The sequence below is a fragment of the Balaenoptera borealis genome (assembly GCF_965194805.1).
Source record: "Balaenoptera borealis genome assembly, chromosome: 17".
In the NCBI taxonomy this organism is placed as follows: domain Eukaryota; kingdom Metazoa; phylum Chordata; class Mammalia; order Artiodactyla; family Balaenopteridae; genus Balaenoptera; species Balaenoptera borealis.
In genome coordinates this window covers 36,031,880-36,050,404 of record NC_138876.1, presented here as the reverse complement: position 1 = coordinate 36,050,404, position 18,525 = coordinate 36,031,880, and the positions used below count along the sequence as shown (strand labels likewise).

The following is an 18,525-nucleotide window of genomic DNA, read 5'->3' as shown; positions in this document are numbered from 1 at the left end:
CCCTTGTTGCTTTTAATATTTTTTTCTTTGTATTTAATTTTTGATAGTTTGATTAATGTGTGTCTTGGCGTGTTTCTCCTTGGATTTATACTGTATGGGACTCTCTGCACTTCCTGGACTTGACTATTTCCTTTCCCATATTAGGGAAGTTTTCAACTATAATCTCTTCAAATATTTTCCCAGTCCCTTTCTTTTTCTCTTCCTCTTCTGGGACCCCTATAATTCGAATGTTGGTGCATTTAATGTTGTCCCAGAGGTCTCTGAGACTGTCCTCAATTCTTTTCATTATTTTTCCTTTATTCTGCTCTGCGGTAGTTATTTCCACCATTTTATCTTCCAGGTCACTTATCCGTTCTTCTGCCTCAGTTATTCTGCTATTGATTCCTTCTAGAGAATTTTTAATTTCATTTATTGTGTTGTTCATCATTGTTTGTTTGCTCTTTAGTTCTTCTAAGTCCTTGTTAAACGTTTCTTGTATTTTCTCCATTCTATTTCCAAGATTTTGGATCATCTTTACTATCATTACTCTGAATTCTTTTTCAGATAGACTGCCTATTTCCTCTTCATTTGTTTGGTCTGGTGGGTTTTTACCTTGCTCCTTCATCTGCTGTGTGTTTCTCTGTCTTCTCATTTTGCTTAACTTATTGTGTTTGGGGTCTCCTTTTTGCAGGCTGTAGGTTCGTAGTTCCTGTTGTTTTTGGTGTCTGCCCCCAGTGGCTATGGTTGGCTCAGTGGGTTGTGTAGGCTTCCCTGTGGAGGGGACTAGTGCCTGTGTTCTGGTGGATGAGGCTGGATCTTGTCTTTCTGGTGGGTAGGAACCACCTTTTTTTTAAACCAGATTTTTCCCAAAGACGTAATTCAGTTTTGTTTTAAAATCTAAGTATGATATTTTGTAACTTTAAAGTGATGAGAAAGTGATAATCAGGGATGTTATCTCAATATTATGATAGCCATTAGCAAATGTCATTAATACAAGGGCCCTCGTAGTAGACTCCAATATCCTATTCTTTCATCTTTATGCATATGAAAACAAAAAGAGTAGATAATTTTAGAGATGGAAAAAAACACAAGGTAAAGAGTATCTTAACCACAGGTTTCAGGAAGAAGCACTATTCCATGTAACTGCTACTCCTCATCAGTTTTAGCAGCCAGTGTTATAAACCTGTCTTTCGTATACACTTTGGGCATAGAAATTCCAAAGTACTGCTGATTATTCTCAAGAGTAATACATTATCAATTTAGTAATTATATGAAATGTTATGTAGGGGATATTTCTTCTAGGCCTCCTAAATTTTATACTTCACTTTTTTAAAAATTAAAATTTTATTGCATATATGTTAAAAAATTTTTTAAACTAATTAGAAATGTCTTAATTTTTTCTTGTGATGCGAAAAGGATCTAACGTTACATAGTTTGGGGCAATTTTTAAGAGTCCTTTTTAAGACTGTTTATGTGGACAGCAAATAGCTTGATTGTGTGCTTTCTACAGGGAAGTACAGAAATGCATAGCATTTGTAAATTTTACTCTTGATATGACCTCCAGTAATATAGAAAGCAAATTGCATGCTCAACAGAGAAAACTGATTTTCTTTTTAGGATAACAAAAATTTTAATGGCCCTGGATGGACCAAGCTGGCGGGAGAAGCTGTCACCCATTCCTGCTGTGCCCACTTCTGCACAATTGCGAGCTTGGCGGCCTGTGGCAGAGACGCCCCCAGACCAAGTGGGAGATTCCTGCAGCCATCACCAACCGGGCATCACAGGTAGGGGAAACCTACACTTATTTCTTCTGAGGGTTATCGTGAGCTGTGCATATATTTTCACAGTAAAGCAGAAGGTAAGTGCATGAAATCAGGCGTCTGCTATGGGTTTAAGTTAAGACCCTGTTCTCCCTCTTTCTAACTGCAGAGTCTTAAGAAGTTGCTGCACACCTCCAGTGTTTGAGTGTATATGAAAGGGGGAAATATGAGTAACTGTCTCATGGAGTTATTCTCAGGAATAAATGGAGAGATGCATATGAAATACTTAACACATGTGCTGACTGTGTAAGCTTATAGTAGCCTCTTAATAAATGTTAAGTCAGCATTATTATTAAAAATAAGAAAAAAGAATTGAGTAGCATATAGTTCTCTATACACCTTGTATGTGGCAAGGCTAGTTTAATGAGATTGATGTTTTGGAAATAATAAAGCAAAATAAAGCCCTACAACAATTAGAAAGCTACTGACAGCTGAGCAGAATCACCCTGGCTACTGTGATGAGATTCAGTTATAGAAAGCCAAGGAAGGAAGAGATAGGGGCATTAAAAAACTACCATAATAATCCAGTCAAAAGATAAGGGTGGCTTGAATAAAGAGGGTAGTAGAAGAGGTAGTGAGAATTATTAGATTCTAGTTACAATTTAAAGGTAGAGCTGACTAGTTGGATGTGGGAGAAGCGCTACAGATAATTTCAGGGTTTTTGTCTTGAGAAAGTAGAAGGATGGAAGTGCCATTTATTAGATGGGAAAACCGCAGAAAAATTAGATTTGGAACAATCAAGAACTCAGTTTTGGACACATCAAGTTCAGAAAACCTACTAGACATTCAAAAGAACTTAGAGTTTGAGAGGGGAGGGAGGTTGTATTGACATATAAACTTGGAAGCAGGCAGGTTATAAATGATATTTCAAGTTATGAGGTTAGATGAGATCACCAAAGTTTTACAAAGTATAATTGAGAGATCTAAAGATCAAGTCTTAGGGAATGCCATCATTTATTATAAGAACTTCTATGTACTTCCATATGAATTTTATAAATCTCACCATACAGAAATTCTAGAATGTCAAAGATGCAAGGCTTTAATTTAAAACATCGTTTGGTTGTTTACATTTAAGGTTGGGGATGGGGCTATATAACATCTGACTTTGGTTTTACAAAGCCCAGAGGGAGTAGGAACAAAAATTATTACTCTGTAGTAGCACCTTTCTCCCATCCTGTGGAGTTTGTTTTGGGGAACATGCCCAGGAAGATCTCTATTAAGTAACAACAAGAAAGTATACATTTTTTTCAGGCTGTGCCGCCATGCCAAGGGAAGGGGCCAGAGCCTCACAAATCATGAAATGACTGACAAAAGTTGGGGTCACATGGATCCTTGTAATTTAATCCCAATTTTCTTATAAAATAAACTATAGGTTTTCAACAACAACAACAACAAAAAAGCCCTACAGCATATATCTAGCAGCAGTACCTCCTTCTGCCTTGTATCGTAGTTGTTCACATCCATACCTACATCCCCACAGTGCTTTCCTCAGAACTTTGTGCAGAGTGTTTAATAAACGTGGCTTCGCGCTTGCCTTCTGCTTGAAAGCTGGCTGAGGCTCTATTTCTCCTGCCTGCTTAGGAACCCCATGTGTGCCTGTGTCGAGCTTCATCTTGCAGACACACTGAGCCGTGATGTCCCAATGGCTCACCCTTTTCATTGCCTAGAAAGAAGATGCAGGGAACTTCTGCCAAGGCTTTTAGATGGTTCAGCAGTCCTGGGAAAAACATGGAGATCTCTAGCTTCTAGAATCCATTATTAATGGGGCCTGGCACAAAGCATTTGCTCAATAAAGGGTAGCTATTCATTACTAATAATGTGCATATACTAACCATACTATAGATATGTGATAGTGAACCATAAGCACAAGAATAATCAGCTCTTTCTGTTCATATTTGTGTACTAATTATTAGTGAGACTGGATACCAAAGGCTTAAAAACAATGTAGGAAGAAGAGCTTGAGGAAAGTTTTTCAGCAAATTGGAAGAAAAAAAATCCTCTGTAATATTCTGTTTTAGAGCTTAGATACACCAAGATTTATGGGGACTGTCATTTGGCCACATAGTGTGAGTTCTTTTGAAACATGAAACATTAGGCAGAAATATTCTGTAATTTGAAATAAAGGATGAAAAGTTAATATGTCATGCCATTTGTGCAGAGGCACAAATAAGATTATTTTTTACATTCCAAGTTTATACTATAAATTCAGTACATCTATCAAGATTTTTAGATCACAGAATTTAAAGTCATATTTTAAAATTTGTTATGCAATTTTATTTTATATCAAGATACTCCATAGAGTAAAGTTATTACATAGATTTAAAACTTTAAATTTTAACATTTTAGGTATGTTAGAAAACTTTGGTTGCAAGTAACAGAAAATCTGTTGACTTATAACTGTAAGGAATAGTTTTGGCTCAAGTAACTGAAAGGGCCCAGACAGGCTCTAAAATCAGGCACAACTTGTCAGGGCTCAGGCTCTGGCCAGAAATAATAGAACTCTAGCAGTTTTAGACTTCATGTCTGCACATATCAATGTCCAAAGGGGGAGAGACACCATTGCTTTTGGTGGCATTAATTTAAGAATGAGGAGATATGTTGCCCCAAAGACCCAGCTTTTTTAGCCTGTTACTCTGTTGGCTGAGCTCTGTTGGTATTTATTCTAATGGGTTATGTGCCCATTGCTGAACCACTCCCTGTAATGAAGAAATGCCATGCCATGAGTTCCTGATCAGTGGGGCTTCCCCTGGACACATGGGCTGAGTAGGAGAGGAGTGATAGCTGAATGAATGCTGAGGTACCCTTAGGAAGAAGGAAATGGATCCTGAGTGAGGAGTCAGCCATGCTCACTGCAAGATAATAGGCAATAGTAATAGTTGGGACTCTGATCGCAGATAACAGAAAACCCAACCATTAATGTCTTAAGCAAAAGAGGTTGTTTATCGGCACCCCTTGTGGAAAAGTCCACAGGTAGGATAGCTGCAGGGATGGCTGGATTCGGCACTCAGAGGTTATTCTTTAGCTGTCTGTCTTGGCCTCTCTCTTGCTCTGTTGGCCCCATTCTCAGACAGATTCTCCCCTTGCATCGCACGATGGCAAAATAGCTCCTCCTTTTATCCTCATGTTCCACGGGAAAGAGCAAGAATTACCTTACCAGAAGCTGCCACTAAAATCTTACTGTAGCTCTTTGGCTCTCATAGGTCCAATTAGACCTAATCTGACCAATTAGATTATTGTGGCCAAGGGAACATAGTGTGCTGGTTAGTAAAACAAAGATTACTCCAAAAGGTAGGGCTAGGGTGGGATTTGCTTTACTTAAACCTTAAGAGCAGAGAGTGGAGGAGGTGTGATTCCAAGGAAATTTGGACTGTTGGAAGATGTCTTAATTCAGGCTTTAATGTGTTTGTTCACTTTTCATGAAATACTTACTACACCAAACACTAGATATTTCTATCTCCAGCAGAGAAAAGAAGGCGTGCTAATATGGATAAAAGGATAGAATCACTTGTATTTTATTTTCTAATTTGAAAAAATAGTGTCATAATTGTATAATCATTTTTACTTATAGCCAATTTATCTTTTTAATTTGTATACAATGTTTTGTTCCATTTAGACTTTAGCTCTGTATGGTTTGTGGTCACTTAATTTACAGTATACTTAAAGTTTTGTAAAGGTGCTTGTATGAATACTTGCTCTTTTTTGTGTGTGTCCCATAGATGAAAAAATGTTTAAAACCCTTAAAGAAGAAGGAAATCAATGTGTAAAGGACAAAAACTATAAAGATGCCCTTAGTAAATACAGTGAATGCTTGAAGATTAACAACAAGGAATGTGCCATTTATACAAACAGGCAAGTTCTTTGTAACTTTCTATATTTCTTATGTGAATATTTTTGATGGAAAAATTATAGATAATTGCCAAAGTTTATTCCCATGATTCTGAGACTCTATATAGCAAATTGTTTTAAGTGAGTGTTTTTTAAAGAGGTGGGGCTATCGGAGAGATTGAAAACATGCTGTGTCTTGGAGCTGGGAGGTCTGACGTGGGCTGCGTTAGGTTCCCGCTTGGCCATCGCTGCCTTGGCTGGTGCTGCTTTGACTCTCCCTGGCGTGTGGCCTCGCCGCGGCTCATGAGGAGGCCTCAGTGCGGTCCTCCAGAGTGGGAGCAGGAATCAGTTACCTTTCAAACTAGCGTCTTAGGTGCCCCTTTTCTCTTGAAGTGCTAAGGGAAGGGCCCGGCATCTTCTAATGTGTAGTAGGAATGGGCAGATTTTTCCAGAATGCTGCTCAGGTGCCATGTTTAACACATTATGGTAAAAAAGATAGTTACCTAGAATATGGTGATTTGGGGATTTTTAGGGAGTAGATAGAGTCTGCGGTGACAAGGAAGAATAAGGTATGGTTCCTAAATAGGGGCTCAGCATGGGTTCTCCTAGCCATTTCAGAAAAAATTTTTAAGCTTAATCTCTCACTGCTTTGTTTTTGTACATGTTTTCCTCTTTTGGCAACCTTTTTTGTGAAAAATTCCGTCACTGAACCCAACAGGTATTTTTCTACCTTTCTCCTGTTCGGCCTCAGTGGTCTTGGGCATCAGTGGCCACTCAGTTTTTCCTGGAGACCACCTCCCCGCTCGGCTGCGGTGCAGACAGCTCACTTGCCTGGCTCTCCCCTTCTCACTTCTCTTTTTTCTTTCCCTGCTGTTCTCGGGCTTCTAAAGGCATAGATCCCTTGTCTGCTCGAATGTTCTCTGGGCCATTTAATCCTCTCCCCAGCTCCATTTACCACCTTCCAATTATGTCCCCCAAATCTCTGTGTCTGAGCCCCGGACCTGAGCGCCTCCCTCCCTCCTGCGCTCATGGTGGGTTATCATCCCTGACCCACGCCTCCCTCTCCAGGCTGTCAGCAGCTCAGATGTCCTACCTTCTAAATTCCTCTTGGGCGTGAGCCTTTCTGTCCACCCTCACCGTCAGCCCCTGCTCCGGCTGACGCCGGCTCTCCCTAGACATCTGCAGTGCCCTCCCAGGTGTCCCTGCACAGTCTTGTTCCCTCTGATTCTCCATGCTGCAGCTGGAGCGATCATCCTAAAACATGGTGAACGGATCAGCCTCTGCTTAAAAACCCACCACTGGACTACCATTAACCTTGGGATAAAGCTCAGCCTCCTGCCGGGACCTTTCTGATCTGGCCTCCCACTCTCCCAGCCTCATCACCACCATAGCGCTCTTTTCTTAGTCCATCAAGACACCGTGTTCTCTGTCACTGTAGGACTTTGCACGTGCTGTGCCCTCCCTGCATATTAAATCTCAGCCCAGTGCCTTCGCATTGGATAATTATCACTGTGTACTCTGGGCTTCAACTTAAACGTCACTTCTTCTGGGAAGTCTTCCCTGACTACTCCTCCCCTTGCTTCAGCTCCACCAAATGTGATGAGAGTCTCAGCTCTGTGCTACCAGAGCATCCTCTACAGATTTTATTGTGTTTGCTTCTTTTGACTGTCTCTTCCCCTAGACTGCAGCCTCCTTGAGGGCCGGGACTGTTTTGATTGCAGTTGTATCCCCAGGGTCCTAATTGCAAGTATTGCAAGAAAATGCCATAATTGGAGGAAAATGTTAGGTTTCAATTGCAGCAGCTGTGGTATAGAAACGGACTTATTTAGCTATTTTCTGATTTCTGTTAGTTGTCCAAGTTTATAGATATGTTGTTTTGACTTTCATAATGCTGAGTTCCATTACATACCAGAGCCCTCTGTTACCTGAAGCTGGGCCAGTTTGAAGAGGCAAAGCAGGACTGTGACCGGGCGCTTCAGATGGACCTCGGCAATGTGAAAGCGTGCTACAGACGAGCTCTTGCTCACAAAGGACTCAAGGTGAGGAAATCTTCGTTTTAATATATAAATGTCAGCTCTGAACAGATCATGTGGTTTTCATGAACATGAATTGTGGGCTCAAGGAATGGCAGTGACATTATCCTGGGATTTAATCCCAGTTCTGTACTCAGCAGTCCCAAAACCTTGGAAGATGCCTCAGATTTCCCTGAACTATAATGTGGAGCTAGATAATTTCTAAGATTCCTTCCAGCTCAAAAATGATGATTTATTTCCTGATTTTCTAAGGAGTGTTGTTAGTTATAATAGGTCCACTTTAAAGGACAGGAAGGTTTGTTACTGAATTACTGAAGGCCACCAGCAACGCCACTGAATTCCTCTAGCAGGGGACTGGGGTTGTCTGTACGGTGGGAGGGAGGTATCAGAACTGAAGGTGTGTTCACGCCACGGACGTTGGTAGAGACATGGCAGAGTCTGGGAAGTTCGTTGTGATTTGGGCCTTAAACTGGCCAGTGGTCAGAGTGAGGCTATAGGATGGCATTCTTCTCTAAGAAAACCACACCATTATTTTCAAGGAAAGTATTGTATAATTACATTTTTCTTTATGATGATTCTTCTACGTGGAAAACTTGAGTGAATGTTCACATTTGTAGAAAATAACATGACAAGGAAAAATCAGAACATACTGGGAAATGGCATTTCCTGAAATGGTATTTTTAAAGAATCAAGTTGATTAAGGTTTAATACAATGAAATTCACACATTGTCAGTGTACAGGTCATTGACTTTTTTTTTTCCTCTTTAAAGTTTTTTTTAATTGAGATATAATTGACATTTTATATCAGTATCAGGTGTACAACATAGTGATTTGGTATTTGTATATACTGTGAAATGACCATAGTATGTCTAGTTCACCACACATAGTTACAAATTTTTTTTTGTGACGAGAACTTTTAAGATTTATTGTCTTAGAGACTCTCCAATATACAATACACGATTACTATCTCGAATCACCATGCTGTTTACATCTCCATGACTTACTTATTTTATAACTGGAATTTTGTACCTTTTAAGGGTCTTCAACCATTCCCACCCATCCTCCACACCCCAGCTCCCACCTTGCCTCTGGCAACCACCAATCTGTTCTCTGTTTCTGTGAGTTCAGGTGGTTGTTTTTTTTCTTGGTGGTAGTTTTTTTTTGTTTTCTTGGATTCCACATGTAAGTGAGATCATAAGGTAATTGTCTTTCTCTGTATGACTAATTTTACTTAGCATGACGCCTTCAAAGTCCATCATGTTGTCACAAATGGCAGAACTTCCTTCTTTTTTATGGCTGAATAATATTCCATTGTGTAGATATACTACATTTTCTTTATCTGTTCATTCACTGATGGACACTTAGGTTGCTACTGTAAATAATGCTGCAGTGAGCATGGGAGTATCTTTTCAAGTTAGTGTTCTCGTTTTCTTTGGATAAATACAGGTTCCTGTCTCAGGTGGCTGAGCAGTACAGTGTGATAAGGGAGGGTGTACAGCAGGAGGGAGAGATTTGAGGGAGGAGTGTTGACCTTATTGAGTTTGGAGTATAGCACACAGATGAACAGGCAAGTGAACAGGCAAGTGAAGAGGTGCGTAGGGCGAGGTCCAGAAACGTCCCGCGCGCAGGAGCTTCTGTCCCCATGGAACTGGGGTGTGTCACCCTCCCAGCATGTGGATGCCCCACTCACCAGCCCAGCAGCTCCACTGTATCCAGTATTCACAGTGTGTTCACTGTATTCCCAGGGCCCAGGTGACCTGACCACTCCCCTCCCCTTTTTTTTGTTAGCAACATACTCATTTGTAAACCTCACGTAAAGATTTCCTAGGTGGTGTGTGGAACCATGAATTAAAAGAGGCTTCTTGAAAATTTATTCAACTGTTTTTGAACTTAATGGATTTGGGTCCGTGAGGTACTCATGATCTGCATGACTCATGAGTTTATATATGTCCAGACCCTTAGAACAGGTTTATCCCATACTGGCTGCCTGACTCTTTGAACTTGTTTACTTTATTCAAAGTCAGAAGTTGTACCTAATGAAAGACTGGAATTTTATACTTCCTTGGAATGAATTCTAGAAATTGTATTATGATGCAGAAAGATAATCCCAATTTTTTTTTTTTAAAGATGTTTTCTGGCTTTATTTATTTATTTATTTTTGGGTGTGTTGGGTCTTCGTTTTTGTGCGAGGGCTTTCTCTAGTTGCGGCAAGCGGGGGCCACTCTTCATCGTGGTGTGCGGGCCTCTCACTATCGCGGCCTCTCTTGTTGCGGAGCACAGGCTCCAGACGCGCAGGCTCAGTAGTTGTGGCTCGTGGGCCTAGTTGCTCTGCGGCATGTGGGATCTTCCCAGACCAGGGCTCAAACCCGTGTCTCCTGCATTAGCAGGCCGATTCTCAACCACTGTGCCACCAGGGAAGCCTGATAATCCCAATTTTTAGTAATCCTATCCCACTAGAGTATGAGGCTGGCAGCTTGTTTTCCTGGTTTGATTTTTTATAACTTGATCTGTATACCCTGTAGTTTGAGTTATGTGCCAAGTGAATTTACTTGCAGGATCTTCAAAGGCTACCACTGCTTATAAAACGCATCAGAACTCACACCTGGATCGGCTTCCTCTGTGTGACTGGTGAGGAAGTGGCACAGGGGCTCACAGGGAGCTGGGGCCCTGCCTGTGCTTTCTCAGATATTTTGTTTGTTTTCTAGCTTGCTTTATTTTATTTTTATTTTTTCTGTGTGCCAGGTTTGAAAAATATAGGGCTTTCCTTAATGTTCAGCTGTTCTTCATAAGAAAAGATAATTGAACATTTTGCTTTTACTTACAATTTATATCTTCTATCGAGTGCCACTCACGTGCTAGGCTTTGGGAGCATAGAGGTGGTAAGACATAGTGCCTGCCTTAGGGAATTCACAGCCAACCGGGGATGCTATCAGGCCAAAAGTATCAAAAAGAGTAATATCGTCTAAAGTAAATGCTGTTATTGGAGTTTAAGCACATTTATTAATAGTAAATGTTATCATAAACACATGTGATTATACTTTACCTTTTTTTTTTTGTTGAGGCCTAATAAGGTCATTAGCAACCTTTAACGTCCTCCTTTTTGCTGGAGCCGCACTTCTCTCTCTGTGTGAGCTCTGCTCTGCCCCCCACTCTGCGTGGCTGGCTTCCCTTCAGGTCTTGTGTTCTCTGACACACGTGTCAAAGGAGACTCCTTCCCCTCGTTTGCGTCCGTCTCCATCCTTGCTTCTCTTAATTGCATAAATGACAGTGCACGCTTACTTTATTTATTCATTTGTTCACTTGTTTTCTTATTGTTTCCCCTCATAAGACGTAAGCTTCCACGAGGGCCGGGGCCCCGGCTGTCCTTTCCCCTGCGGTGTCCTAGCCGCTGGCCCATGGAGGGGCCGGATCTGGTCTGACACTGTGGTTACCCATCAGCCTGGCCCCTCCTCTGCCACCGCCTCCCTGCTCCATGGCCGTCCCCGCTCCTCCTGCTGTCGGGCCCTCTCTTCACACTTGCCTGCCTCTGTTTAACATTTATCAAAGTGTATTTCTTGCTTTCTTAGGTTTCTTCCAACCAGACAGATTGGTCTTTAGGCACAGACTTTCCTTGAATGGATGAAAAAGTAGTCATGTCAACTCCTTGCTGGTGGCCTTCTATTTCCAAGGCTACAGCTCACAAATCTCCATTTTCAGGCCTCTCACTTGAGCTCCACCACTGTCTTATCATTCACCTTCTGCTCATTGCTGCCTTCATCGTCTCAAAGATTATCTTTCTATGCCTCAGTTTCCTCATCTTTAAATGGGGACAGTAACAGTTAGTATTTATAGGGCTATTGTGGGACTAAAATAAGAATACTTGCAAAATGCTGAGACGGGTAAGAGTTAACTATTATTACTTCCTCAACTTGCCCCGCTGCCCCCCCCTTCTTGCCTTTCGGTATGATTCCATGCCTGGAACACCTAGGATGGAAACACAGTGTCATTTGTTTTTTGTAGCAGGTTTTCCAACTGCGCTGTTGTGACACAGTGCTGTGTGGAGATTGTTGTTAATAGCGCTGATGTACTACATTTTGTAAGTAATTTACCTTTTTAAAAAATAAGTTAGAGCAGGTTTAAGGTTATCCCTTTTAAACACATCACTCTTGCTCTAGTATGTTGCTGGCTGGAGTGGGAAGGGCCGCGGCATTACAGCTCGTCCCCCGGGAGTGTCACATAAGCCCCAGCTTATTTTACCTGTGCTTCAGTGTCCGGTGCATGCTGTTATTATATGTCATGAATCCTTGAGAGGTTACACGTCATTGGAATTCCTGGCCTCCTCACAGAATTAATTTTGGCTTAATCAAAACACGAGTCTAGTCTGTAGTTCTAGAACGTGGCTTGTCACAGCACACTGTGATTCTGTGGTGTCCGTCTCTGCCAGCAGATTCTGTGCAGTGTCTGGTTAAGCGTAGATCCCTTCTCCTTCCCCTCAACCTCTCCAGTGTATTGCCTGACTGTTCATGGAGGAATAAAGGTTGACTCCAGGCTGTTTGAGCAGTAGACAACTCGAAGGGTGTTACAGAACAGGGCATCATGATAACAGCTAACACTGGCCCAGCTCTTTCTAAGGCTAAGCCACTCCCATGTTATTTTATTAATGCGCTGATTACTCGGCACAACCTCGTGAAAACTAGAGTAGAGAATCTCTTCTCATCCTTACTCTAAAGATGAGAGAACTGAAACTCAGAAAGGTTAAGTGGGATCTCGCTCAAGCTTTCATTGCTAGTAGGTGCTGATGTGAGGCCGTTCGCTCTTTCATCTATTCATTCAGCAGACCACAAATGCCTGTGTGTGCCAGGGACTATGAAAGCTGTGGTGATACAGAACTTAACTTGCCTTCTAACCCCAGATTCTGTGCTCACTCTTCTGTAGAGGATGGCCACTGTGTTGTGGGCTACAATATTTTAGCCCAAGACTTACCTCATAGGCCTAACTTTACTACTGCGGTACTAATGGAACCCACCGCACACGCTCTGTGTACTCGTCTCACCAATTTCACTCCCACCCGGGCTCATCTGTGCCCCTTCTCCTTTTATGTATGAAAATTATTTTCTCTGCCTTCCTGCTTTCAGAATTATCAGAAAAGTTTAAACGATCTCCATAAAGTTCTCCTACTAGACCCAAATATTATTGAGGCAAAAATGGAACTGGAAGAGGTCACCAGAATCCTGAATGTTCAGGATAATGCAGCATCATTCAACAAAGAAAAGGAGAGAAGGAAAGTTGAGATTCAAGAGGTATGTATATTTGATTATCTCTGAAAGTACTCTTTTGGAGATCCTATACTCATATGGGATTCTGAGGTCATATTCCTAAGACTTTTAAAAATTTCGTGTTTTTATTCTGATGATCAATGAAGACATTTTAACAAATTATAATGACAAGATTTTTCTTTTGTTGTGATAATTAGCCATTGCATTTCCCAACTTGGGTCCAAGGACCCTTGGGTGTTTGCATTCTTCCTTTCTGTGCTCCCCTCCCCCTGTACCACCTGGCCTGTGGTTTTATTGCTTCTACTCCAGGTTGCCCTGCGAGCCTGTGGCCACTGAACTTTGCTTCCTGGTCGACCCAGAGAACCCTACAGGACTGATTCAGTTTCAGCGGTCCTGCACGCCACACCCCGTAGAGGGTTCCTGATTGATTTAGACTTTTTTTAGTAAACTTGTAAACAAGACCGGCCTCATCAGGGGTCCTGGACTACCCTAGAATCAAACCTACCTTTGTGATTTCAGACAACTGGATGCCTTGTGCTGTAGCCTTTTGTTTTGCCTTTAGTGAGGAATGTCAGCTCTTGGATTACTGTGTCAGCTACCTATCATCTTACATTTCTACTAAGAGTTAAAGGCTAATATGTGAAAGAAGCTAGGGAGTTTTTTCCCTCTAAGGAGGGAAGGAAAAAGCTGTTTTAAGAGAATTGAAAAATGTAAGTTGACTTCTCTATCAAATGTAACGAAACAAGTAAATGTAAAATTTATCATGAAGAAGAGGTATAAGGTTGTTACAGGTCTTCTTTTATACAGCAGCTTTTACTTGTGGAAAATTATAAAATTTCACTATCACATTCTCAATGTCAAAAATTTTTTTTAAACTTTAAAAAAGAATGCTTTTATGAATGGATACTTATACTTTAAAACTTCTCTTCCTAAAAAAAAGTAGATTTTATGATTATTACAAGTTATATATTTTTCACTTAGAACTTGACTAAACCACAGTCCACCTGTGTTTTTCAGTTCCTTCCCGTTTTAATAAAGGTAACTTACCTTTATGGGGTGTGTGCAGTGGCCGTTGTGTCACAGTGTAATTTGTCTCCCCCTGAAGGTGAATGAGGGCCATAAAGAGGAGCCTGAAAGGACCTCGGAGGACGTCTCCACTGACTCCCGTGCTTCTGAGAAGGGGGACACAAGCAATGGGCCACGAGAATTCTATGAGAAACTACCAATCCCCAAGCCTAACAATGCCTACGAATTTGGCCAGGTTATAAACGCCGTCAGTACTAGGAAAGATAAAGAAGCCTGTGCACACCTGTTAGCCATCACTGAACCGAAAGACTTGCCAGTGTTGTTGAGTAACAAACTTGAAGGGGATACATTCCTGCTCCTCATCCAGTCTCTGAAAAATAATCTTATTGATAAAGATCCTTCTTTGGTATATCAGCATCTTTTATATCTGAGTAAAGCAGAAAGGTTTAAGGTAAGTGGCAAACTATGTTCATGGAGATAGATTTTTTTTTAGGGTTTTTATAACAACTTTAAAATGTCAGTTTGTATGCTAATATAATTTTTCTCCTTCTTTCAGATGATGTTGACACTGATTAGCAAGGGCCAAAAGGAGCAGATTAAACAGCTCTTTGATGACCTCTCAGACAGACCAAACAAACATTTTACTTTAGAAGATGTGCAGGCCCTCAAAAGGCAGTATGAGCTTTAAATAAAGATTATTGTTAGATTTCTTCCATGCATGTATGTGTTCCAGTAATGCTAATGAGATGGTATTGTAATAGAGTTGCATGGATAAAAACCTGGCTTAGAAAAGATCCCTTGGTCTGGACTATAAAATATTTTACTTATTTTTATACATAGAACACATATATTCTACAATCTGCTTTTTATTAGTTGTAAATATTTTCTTATGTACCAGAGCTAACATCTTTATATTTAATAATAAGTATATCTGGAACTTGTTAAGATGCATTTTAATTTATATTATACATTTTCTTTTAATAACTTACTTGTTAAAATTTTGAGTTAAATTACACTTCTTTGGGCTATGAAGGAGTCCTGTTAAGTTTGATAGAAATGTATTTCTTTACAGTTCATTTTTAAAAGTGGAAATCATTAACAGTGATTATTACATCACTTTTATTTCCTGCTAAGATATATATAAATCCCATTTTATACTACTTGTGGATTACAGGCCTCTAAGATGAAATGTAACACTTAAGTCTATAATATGAAATGATTATTAAATAAATTGTGATTATTAATTTAGAGCTATAAGAGGAACTTATTTTTTTCTAATATGGAAGCATTGCCTAATAATTAAGAACAAAAATTGCCTGAAATTCTGCTCCTTTTTACTAGATTTTTAAAGGCAAGTTTCCCTTATGTGTTGCTTATATAAGCAATAACGAAACAACCACTATATAAAAGCAACTAAGCCTGCATTTCTATTTGAATTGTCACTCCCACATTTCCCCCAAACATTTTGAGTGACTTCTCCCTCTTTGTTTCCCCCCTCCTTTAAGCATGATCATATTTATTCCCTTAGTGCAAAAGGGAAAATGAAGAACTCTTTATATTGAGAGCTCCCTTGTTAACTGGGTCAGGGTAAAGGTGTTTCTTACGATAAAACCTTCAGGTCTCTATCAATCAGTGTGCTGTCATTTATTCCTGTAGTCTTTGGTCAGGTTTCTTTTTCTGAAGCATTTTCTTATTCTTTAGAAGAGCAGAGGAAAGATGACTATCACATTCGTTATTTCCATATCCATTATTATCTAATATTTAATAATTAAAGAATATTTAAAGTATTGTGGGTAAATGGTTTCAAACTGTGCCATTTTTTAAAAAAACTATTCTTTCCTAAGCTCATAAATGAAAATCTGCTGTGATGGGTATTTAACTCTAGTCTTCAAGCAAACGAACAAAACAGTTTTCTCCTTTTGAATGATGCTAAGTTTTTGTGCAAGTACATGAGGGAGTGTGTTAGTAACTTTACAGTAGAAACAACATGAAAAGGAAACGTTCTCTTCTGTTGACAGTTACATACCCAGTACTAGCTGCACGGGGCAGCCTCTCCTGTGGAGGAGGTGGGAAGCAGTGAGCAAGTGCCGGGCTGTCCCAACTGTTGGGTCACACCTGGAGAAACTTGTTTCTCCCCAGCCGGAGTCCTGAGGGGGGACCTCCATGACTGAAGGAAGGGAAGAGAAAGTGAAGGAAGCAGATAAGAATATCAAGGGCATTAAAGGAGCACAGTTCCTGCAGACAGCTTCAGGACTTCAGCAGGAAGTCTGCCCACAAGCCTCTGGGAGTACCCTACTTAGGGATCTCCCCACTGGGTCCGTGGGCATCCCCAACACCCCAAGTGCTAAACCCACACCTCCTGCCATTCTGTGGCCAGATCCTTCTGCATGCTCCTGAGTGCTGCAGCAGTGAGAGCAGGCGCAGTAGTTGGAGTATTCTCAGAAGGATGGACCAGAGTCTGTGGGTAAGGGAGAAATTGCAACTGAAGCTATAACACTACCTTCTGGAAGACAAAAGGGAGGTTTCCAGCAGCCAGTCTGGTGAGTTCTAAGAATAAGGAGAAACATAAAAGGTTAAGAATTCTGCCACAAGGCAGAACAAGAAGAGTGGAGCAGGTCTATCCATTCAGAAACCGAGGAAACCCCTCATATAGCAACACCAATGATTAGTATCCCAACTGAAGGCAACCAGTAAAGATTTAAGGAGGTGTCTGCTACTTCAAATGCAAAAACAGCAACACAAAAATACAAGGAACATGAAAAATCAAGAAAATATGTCACCTCCAAAAGATACCAATAATTCTCCAACAATCAAGCTCAAAGCTACAGAATACTCTGATGTAGCTGATAAAGAGTTCATAATAGCTGTTCTGAAGAAACTCAGTGAGCTACAAGAAAACTCAGAAAGACAGCTTAATGACAATAGGAAGGAAAATACGTGAACAAAATTAACTCTTTACCAAAAAATCACAAAAAAGAACTAAACAGGAATTCTGGAGCTGAAGAAGTCAATGAATGAGATGAAGAATGCACTGGAGAGCCTCTGCAGTAGCACAGAGCAGATGGAAGACAGAATAAATGACTTAGGGGATGAGAATTCTGAAATAAATCAGAATAAAAAAGAGCAAAGAAAGCATGCATGCTCTGTGGGACTTGAGACAGAGAGCAAATATCAATACTAGAAGAATTGGGGATCCAGAGGGAGAAGGGGACAGAAAGTTTACTTAAAGAAATATTAGCTGAAAACTTCCCAAATCTGGGGAGACTTGGACATCCAAATTCACAAAGCTAATAGATCACCCTATTATCTGTGAAAATACCTTCTCCAAGACACATTGTAATGAAACTACCAAAAATCAAAGATAAAGAATTCTAAAGGCAGCCAGGGGGAAAAAAAAGTGTAACCCACAAAGGTACATCCATTGGGCTATCATCAGGTTTCTCACCAAAACCCCTGCAGGCTAGGAGAGAGTGGGATTACATATTCAGAGCATTGAAAGATTAAAAACTCCCAGCCAAGAATATTCTATCTAGCAAAGTTATTCTTCAGATATGAAGGAAAAATACTTTCTCAAGACAAACAAAAGCTGAGGGAGTTTATCACCATTAGACCTGCCTTACAAGAAATGTTGAAAGGAGTTCTTCAAGCTGACATGAAGAGAGGCTCATCAGTGACATGAAAACACCTTTATACCTGTAAAGGTGAAAAATACGTGCTCAAATTTAGAAAATTCTAATTCTATAATAAGATGGTGTATTACCCACTCAATTATAGATAAAGGTTAAAGAAAAGAGTATTAAAAGTAACTATAGCTACTATAATTTGTTAAATACACAACATAAAAAGATAGATTGTGACATCAAAAATGTAAAGGGTTGGGTAGTGAAGGGAGGAGTCTTCATTGGTGAATGAAGATGCTGTCAGTGTAAAATGGACTGTTTCATCTATGAGCTGTTTTAGCTAAGCTTCATGGTAACCATGAAGCGAAAGTCTAGAGCAGATTCATGAAAGATTTCAAAAAGGGAAAACAGCATATCACCATGGAAAATCACCAGTTTACCAAGATGAAACAAAAGGAAAAAGAAACATCAGGAAAAAACAGAAACAGACGGGAAAGAAACAATGGAAATAGAAACCAGAAAGCAATCAATAAGATGGCAATAGTAAGTCCTTACATATCAATAATTACTCTGAATGTATGGATTGAATTCAACAGTTAAAAGGCACAGAGTGGCTGGATTGATTAAAAAACGAGACCCAACTACATGTTTCCTTCAAGAGACTCAATTCAGCTTTAAAGACACACAGGCTCAAAATGAAGGGATGGAAGAAGATATTCCATGCAAGTGGAAACCACAAAAAGTGGGGATACCATACTAATATCAGACAAAATAGACCTTAAGCCAAAAACAATAACAAGAAGCAAAGAAAGTCATTATGTAATGACAAAGGGGGTCAGTAAGCAAGAATTTATAACAATCATAAAGATGTATGGGCTTAAAGTAGGAACACCTAAATATATGACTAAGTGGGATTTATCCTTGGGATACAAGAATGGTTCAACACGTGAGTTAATCTTATATACCA

At 40.2% G+C, this 18,525-nt stretch overlaps 1 protein-coding gene across 4 annotated transcripts in view; it reads left to right on the top strand.

Annotated features, from left to right (window-relative positions):
• SPAG1 (sperm associated antigen 1) overlaps window positions 1–15,725 on the top strand; it is a 94,078-nt gene extending 78,353 nt beyond the window's left edge. For all 4 annotated transcript variants that reach the window (XM_082364267.1, XM_082364268.1, XM_082364269.1 and 1 more), the window contains 6 exons: window positions 1,597–1,763; window positions 5,516–5,648; window positions 7,537–7,663; window positions 12,772–12,936; window positions 14,018–14,389; window positions 14,495–15,725. In XM_082364267.1, the coding sequence (XP_082220393.1) occupies window positions 1,597–1,763; window positions 5,516–5,648; window positions 7,537–7,663; window positions 12,772–12,936; window positions 14,018–14,389; window positions 14,495–14,626 (1,096 nt within the window). In that variant the 3' untranslated portion in view covers window positions 14,627–15,725. The remainder of the gene's footprint in view (window positions 1–1,596; window positions 1,764–5,515; window positions 5,649–7,536; window positions 7,664–12,771; window positions 12,937–14,017; window positions 14,390–14,494) is intronic.
• Window positions 15,726–18,525: the final 2,800 nt, after the last annotated feature.